The following is a 7,663-nucleotide window of genomic DNA, read 5'->3' on the forward strand; positions in this document are numbered from 1 at the left end:
TTATAATGTAAAGATATGAGTGTTTTTCTCTCAGTTAACATTTTAGCCATTCTATTTCAGACAAAATAAACAAGGCCAAGAAGTTTTGTTTTAATACTTAAAATGTAATAAATATGCATTACTTTGCTATTATTTGATTCATTTATTTCATCAAACACTGGGTGACATTCAGACATAGACGGCAGTGTTCCACAGCTACAAATCAGATTTCAGGGCATATTAAAAAACATCTTAAACACTCTAAAAACAATAGCAGGAAGAAAAGAAAAGGGTTAGGGTTAGGAAGAGAAGAGGCAAACCCATTCACCTTTTGCGCTGAATTCACCCTTGCCCTCCCACGCCTCCTCCGATCACTCCTGCGGATGTTACACCTGCCCTAGCAAGGGAAGATCCGAGTCACAGGCTCCATCTTCTCCTTCCCCCTCCTCTTCCTCACTACTCAGTTCTTCTTATCACCAGCCCCGCATACACCCCTACACGAATCGCAAAGCCACTATGTGGTCCCTCCCGATTAGAAAATCCATAAACATCATGGGCGATTCGAATTCAGCCCGTATCCCAAAAGTAAAACTGGACTAGATACAATGTTTCCCAGGAGCTACGCTCAGACACATGACAGCCGTCCTACTTAGACACACGTCTCCCAGACCGGACACCAAACTCATTGTTTTATCGGTTGGCATAAACAACCCTCATTAATTTCTCACGTAATTTATCTGCACCACATCAGACCCTATTAACACGCCTTAATTCATTCATCACTATAAAATACACACTTTTCGAAATACACCATTCTGAATTTCACACAACTCATGACGACATACATTGGACAGCAGACACTGCATCACACGCACTTCAACATTGGCTGTGGGAAAAAGAGTTTCCTCGACGCACATGGTTGTTGTTAAAAAGCATATTTTTACTTAACACATAGCACAACCGTCGAGTCACTTGCACAACTCAAGCCTCCCTCAATTCTAAGGCTACGTTTACACGATGACTGTCTGAACAGAAGACGCAAAAGTGGCGTTGAGTCTTCACTTTTATTCCGCGTTTAGAAGAGAGGAAATCTGCGTGCATACGGTGACGCAAAAGTGTCTGAGCCATGTCTGAACGCATGCGTAGAATCTTCCTTCTCTTATCCGTGTCGCCAAAAACCAAAAAGATCCTTCTCTGTTCAGTAATACTATCTGTAAATATCCTGTACATTTCGTGGAAATACTCCTGTATGCTTGTTAGAGCTGCCAGAGCAGCTTGAAGGTCCGACGCATGGAAATAATCTGACATGTTTGTTGTACTGGCACATGTATGTGACGTAAACGCGTACGCGACGTGAGCAGATCTGAGCAGTGTTTTGCGTCTTGGCCGTTTAGACGGAAACGCTAAGGCGGAGCGTATTCAACTTTTTCACCCTGGAGGGTGGTTTCAGATTTATGCGTTTTCATGCCCCAAAAACGCTGTCACCGTCTAAACGAAAGGTACTTCCGATAAAATATTTTGTCGTTTTCACCCGCAAGCGTCCTTGTGTAAACGGGGCCTAAAACTCTGGCCTTCTTAAGGAGCACCAGAATGGGTGTGGCTCAATTAGCCCATTAGACTATTATGGCTAACAGCCAGACAGGAATATGTGCATCTTTTAAAACATGGTTTAAAACAGTGAAGATGCCATTCACATCTCCTTCCCCCTCTTTTAAGCTTGCAAACACGGTTTCAAGCGCAGTAGATAAAAAAGGTAAAATATTGTGCAAGTAATTTGTGTTAAATAAACAATTCAAAAAGTCTCTCTGGTGACCGCCAATCTTCATTCCAAGATCACTCCTTCTTGGCCAAACACTGCACTCTTCACTGTACACAGGCCCAGCTCTGAGACTTCCTCCATCCAGACCTCCAGACCACCTGCAAAATCCGCTCAGGCCTCTGCAGTTCCAGCAAATAACTCGGCCTCTGAGCACTTTCCCTGGGCTGCAGACTGGTCCTCCACGGGATGTCATCAGGAAGTCCTCAGCCATTACTGTCCTCCGCCACTGCTGTTCTGCTAAGGCTTGGCAATAGCTCCCCACATGGCTCACGTCAGCAACAAGGAGTTCCCGAGCTATTCCTCCTTCAGGCATTGGCCAACCCCAAAGGACAGCAGTTCAACTCCACCAGTGATCTCCCCTCCCAGCAGGTCTCTTCGTCTACCTGCTCACCCTTCCCTGCGGCTTCCACCATGAAGCTCCTCGAACAATATTTTCCGAAATGTGGGTCCCCTCCACTCAGCTAGAGGAATCATCCCACCACTGCCACCAAATGTGAAAAAGAGTTTTCTCGACGCACAAGGTTGTTGTTAAAAAGCATATTTTTACTTTAAACACATAGCACAACCGTCGACTCACTTGCACAACTCAAGCCTCCCTCCAGTCTAAAACCCTGGCCTTCTTAAGGAGCACCAGAATGGGTGTGGCTCAATTAGCCTATGAGCCACAGCTGCAGACTATTACGGCTAACAGCCAGACAGGAATATGTGCATCTTTTAAAACATGGTTCAAAACAATGAAGGTGCCATTCACATCTTCACAGGCTGGATCAGTTAAACTTCGGGCGGGGACTAAGTCCCAACAGGGACACCCCCGTCCCCAGGAATCTAACATTCTGAACCTATCCACCATCTTCCATCTGTCAGAAACGGAAACTCAGCTGCTGGAGAGGGGCCTCAGTTTCACCCCCACCCCTCATATTTCAGATAAACTCAAATTCCGAAATGGGTCCCCTAATCGGACTGAGTGGTGCGGTTGGTCGCCAACGGTCTGGAAGTCTTCCCGGAGCTCCAGAGCAGCGGGACAACGTCGCGTCTGAGGCCGAAACGGGTGCCCTAATCGGACTGAGTGGTGCGGTTGGAGAATACACTAAGCCCCACCCCTTTAGTCATGTGCTGCTTCAGAAATTGTAAATGGGCCATTCAAATTGGTTTCACATCTTTTGTGGAAGGACCAGTCAAACTGGTTTCACTTGAAGAAATTATCCAAAAATGCATTGCAGTTCCACAGTTGCTCTGTGTGTGAATGAAATGCATCCATTTATGTACAGACACAATTATTATCTTTTCCAGACCTTGGGGAATGTGTGATTGAAATGATGAATCAAAATGTGAAGTACAAATGTTAATAAAATATCTTGAAAGTGTATCTCTGTCTTTGGAAAAAAAGCCAATCTTGGAAAAAGTCTGCAAGTGTGTTGAAGTTTACCAAAATGAGAGAAACCTCAGCAGTCCTCTAGAATGAATACGATTTTTAATTGATATATCTCTAAAGATAAGAAACAGGATATCACCACAGAACCTCAATTTAAGTTACACAAGCTAGAACAAGTTGCAAAACAGCTACACAACAAAAACAAAAATCAGCACTAAAAAACACATATGAAACATTTCACCAAAATGGGTCATTTCCCGCTTTTGGAGTCCTCATCCCTATCCTTTAAAGAGCCATCAGCACAAACAAACACACAGATGAAACATTTCACCAAACAGGGACATGTCATAGGTGTCTCTGAAGGCAGATGCCCTGTAAGCTTTAGGAGTCACCCGCCGCCCCACCACCCCCCAAAGGTCAAAGGCCACGCATCATATTCAGAAAGTTTATCCATACATGCCAAGAATTGTTCCACTAAAAAACATATGAAACATCTCACCAAACGGGTCATGGTACGATTTTGGAGTCCTCATCCCAGGTAGTCAGAAACTGCTTTCTTCTGAGGGTCATCCAGGCGGTTAGCTGCTGTCTCAAATACCCTCCGTACAACCTGGCTGCTCACCTGGGGGACGTTGCACTTTTGCTGGAGCTTTATCAGATCACCAGCTGCATTGTAAATTGGCTTCCCGCGGGAGGACACAAAGAAAAAATCATCTCCATCCTTCTCATCCTGCTCATCTCGCTTACGTTTCCTTTCGCCAGCAAGGAGCTGTGGCCGCACTTTGTTGTAATATTTCTCAAACCACGCCTCCTCCTTCTTGGACAGGACAATTGAGACCACAAAATGTGCAGCCGTCTTGTGGTCCTTTACAAAAACAATTGAATCATCATCTGCGTGTTTCCGTTCAAGCCATTCCTTGACCTGTAACAAAAAGAGGATATGCCATTGATTAGGAAATGTAAGGCTAAAATGTCAGGGTAAATGTATCAATAGAGCACATAAGAGCACAATAGAGCAGTAACACTCACCTTCATGCTCTGCACCACACATGGCCGTTGGCAGTGTCTTAATATGACAATTGCCTCAAGATAGTATAGCACAAATATGCACTCAGTCCTACTCAGGGAGGAAGAAGAACTGTCATCAAGTTGATTCATGATTTTCACTAAGTCACCTTCACCTTTATCAAGAACAGCCAAGCATTCACGAGGTGTGGGTTGACTTTTGTCAAACAACAAGGCATGCCTCTTTTGCACAATTTCTTTGCTCGCTTGCTTAGAGAGGACACTCTGTGAAGAAGTTAAAAAACTCAAATATAACGTGCACTGCTTGTAGAGCTCCCTGTCATCCTGTCTCAAGCCGGTCCTTGTCAAGTGGAACTCCAAGAACCTTTTCAAGCACTTGATGTAATTTCCTGATGTTTGTGCCTTATACCCTGCCTTAGCCTGTTGACCCAGGAAGTCTCTGAGCTTCTCTCTGTCATTGACAAACTTCAAAGATGGTTCCGTAGGATCAGCAAAATACAGGTACCGGGAAACAGTGTCAACCTCCTGTTGGTACTTTGCATTTTCGTAATCATTCTTTAGGTAGTCGGCAAAGCGCTTGAGCAATGGATGATCTGCTGAATGCTTTTTCAAAATGCCTAAATCCTTCGCTTTCACCATTTTGTCTTTGGTATACGTTTTCTCTTGTCTACATTGAAAAAGCTCATTGCTGCCGCAAGATTCCACATCAGATGGCTCTGTCTCTCCGGGTGCCTCCCCAGGGCATTCAGAAAGGGTTTCGGTGACCAACCTTGGATTACCAATGGGCAGAGGAGGAGGGACTCCTGTCACAAACAAGTGATGGTATTTCAGCTCCTCAATCAATCCTTCGAGTGGATTTGGTGATGAGACGATTTGCTTCAGGACTGCATAACTAAAAGCCCGTCCATTCTTCAGGAGGTCACACACATCTTTCTTGGCCTTTTCAACCACCTCTAGGATCTGTGGTGGTGTCTTATCCTTCATGCAGACTCTGCGCAGGTGACAGGATAGAGACTCTTGGGTCCTCAAACAAACTGGACAGAGTAGATAGTGTCTATGTGCAGCTGCAGATTTCCTGGTAAAAGAAAATAAATACGTTCATTCAGAAGTCATCACAACAAAACATTTAAAACATGGTAATACTTCATGAGCAATTACACTATATATATATATATATATATATATATATATATATATATATATATATATATATATATATATATATATATATAAATAAACAGAGGCATTAAATATTACTTACTTTTCCCCAGCCATTTCTTAAGATGAGACAGTGAGTGAAGATGAATCTCTGGAAGAATTATGGCTGTTCAGAAGAAAGACAAATTAGAACAATAACCTTTAAGAATGTAAGCTTTAGCTCTCTAGGCAGAATGGTCAAATCAAATTTAGCAAATTAAGAATGTAAGCTTTAGTTCTCTAGGCAGAATGGTCAAATCAAATACAGCAAATTAGAAAGGCTTTTTGAAAAGAAAACCCTTCTTGATCAGAAATAGCAATTAAAATTGCTTTTAAAGGCTATTGCCAAGGAATAACAGCGCTTTAGAAGTAGAAGGTAGCAATTAGAATTGCTTTTGATTCAATGGATGGCCAATGAATATGCTCTTCGGAAGTTCAGTAGATTTCAGCTGGTAGATTTCTGTGGGAAGTGGCAGGAATCTTCTTGCTTCAGAAATTTCTGAGTGAATTCTTTCAAAATCAGTCCAGTATTTATGATGCCAAAGTCTTTGCTCATTGGTTAACAGAGCCCCAGTGCAGTGAAGCCCCACCCCTTTATTCATGTGCTGCTTTAGAAATTGTAAATGGGCCATTCAAATTGGTTTCACATCTTTTGGGGAAGGGCCATTCAAACTGGTTTCACTTGAAGAAATTATGCAAAACTGCATTGCAGTTCCACAGTTGCTCTGTGTGTGAATGAAATGCATCCATTTATGTACAGACACAATTATTATCTTTTCCAGACCTTGGGGAATGTGTGATTGAAATGATGAATCAAATGTGGAGAAAAAGCCAATCTTGGAAAAAGTCTGCAAGTTTGCTGAAGTTTAACCAAAATGAGAGACACATCTTCAAAAACACAGGTAAGAACACGCCCCTTTCAGCTTGCAACAATAGCTTGTGGGGGGAGGAGCTTTATGCAACAGGCATTATAAATACTGGAATTTCATGGTGAAGAATCTTAAATGCATCAAAGGTAAGCCTTTCTTTTATTTTTTATCAAAATATGTTGATATGATCTGTAGATATAGAATACACTCAGCTCTTCATGATCTACAAAAAATTAATATCTGAATTATTTTCTCTCTTCACATACTGACTATTTGATATAGTACCATTCTCCTTTTTACATTCCATGCTTTGTAATGCCTTGTATGTAATGCCCTGCTAAGTAATGCCTTTTTTTTCTAATTCAAGTAAAACAGCAAACAGGCACTACTTGCTCTGTCCACGCTGTCTCAAAACACAAGCAAGCCTGTCTGTCCATTTGCGGAGGGTATGCTTGAAGGATGGCTCTGATGCCGATGTTAATGCCATTGTTGACAAAGCAAAGCACGATGCAGACCAATTTTTGATTTCGCTTAAATTGTGAAATATATCATATGAATCTGCATGAAAACTATTTGGGGAGATGTTAGGAACCCAGCCTCACAATCTCTGATGTTTTTTTCTATTTTTAAACATTATTTTTAGGCGTTCACCACAGGTGCTGATGCGTCAGCATATGTGCGAAAGTCCTCCATGACATACCCTCCCGATCCCCGACGGTCAGTCCGACGACCATGCATTATTTTCGGACACCTTCTGAGGACATCCTGCCCACGCTGGAGGATGGAAACAAGGGCCTAGAAGAAGAATAAAAACATTTTCACAGTTTTTGAGAATAAGTCCATCCACATTTAGGCACAGAATGGAAATAAAAACGTTTTTGGCCGTTTTTTTGACTAAGCCCATTTGGACTTGGCTCAGAAGCAGAATAAAAACATTGTAACTGTTTTTTGAGTATATCCTTGTGGACTTAGACTCAGAATGGGAATAAAAACGTTTTTGCCCTTTTTTTAGTGTCCAGCTCCAGTTAAAGTATCACAGAGAGTAGCCTTGTAGTGCTGTGTAAGTGAGAGATCTTTTTGTCAGTCTTAACGACCCTGTCATTCACAAAAAACACTTATTTCGGGAGAGGTAAGCTCATGTGTTGGAGCTTCTCCAAATAAGAGAAAATGCCCCACCCCCCACAGCCTTAGTGACTGACAGTATGACCAGACCAGCCCTCACAGCTGACCCTTTGAAATGGAGAAGGATAGCGCCCAGCAATTAGGCCACAGAAGACTGCCTGCTAGTTGAAACTTACAGTTTGACTGCTCAGATCAGATCAGACCAGGCCTCACATATGAACCAAGTAATGCACAATGTTATATGCTGCTGATACAGGCCAGACTCAAGCAACAGCAACT

The 7,663-nt window shown here is 42.5% G+C and overlaps 1 protein-coding gene across 3 annotated transcripts; it reads right to left on the reverse strand.

Annotated features, from left to right (window-relative positions):
* Nucleotides 1-3,263: 3,263 nt before the first annotated feature.
* On the reverse strand, nucleotides 3,264-7,419 carry LOC130378373 (uncharacterized). 3 transcript variants are annotated; one of them, XM_056585152.1, is made up of 4 exons: nucleotides 6,963-7,419; nucleotides 5,458-5,520; nucleotides 4,200-5,271; nucleotides 3,264-4,092 (listed from the first exon to the last, which is right to left on the reverse strand). In XM_056585152.1, the coding sequence occupies exons 2-4, from the start codon at nucleotides 5,469-5,471 to the stop codon at nucleotides 3,700-3,702; spliced, it is 1,479 nt and encodes a 492-aa protein (XP_056441127.1). In that variant the 5' UTR covers nucleotides 5,472-5,520; nucleotides 6,963-7,419; the 3' UTR covers nucleotides 3,264-3,699. The 3 variants fall into 3 exon arrangements, with proteins under 3 accessions (XP_056441127.1, XP_056441128.1, XP_056441129.1); XM_056585153.1 differs by lacking the exon at nucleotides 6,963-7,419 and having other exon boundaries at nucleotides 3,264-3,836; nucleotides 3,918-4,092; nucleotides 5,458-5,621; XM_056585154.1 differs by lacking the exon at nucleotides 6,963-7,419 and having other exon boundaries at nucleotides 3,264-3,819; nucleotides 3,918-4,092; nucleotides 5,458-5,619.
* Nucleotides 7,420-7,663: the final 244 nt, after the last annotated feature.

This window comes from Gadus chalcogrammus, unplaced genomic scaffold (genome assembly GCF_026213295.1).
Source record: "Gadus chalcogrammus isolate NIFS_2021 unplaced genomic scaffold, NIFS_Gcha_1.0 GACHA073, whole genome shotgun sequence".
In the NCBI taxonomy this organism is placed as follows: domain Eukaryota; kingdom Metazoa; phylum Chordata; class Actinopteri; order Gadiformes; family Gadidae; genus Gadus; species Gadus chalcogrammus.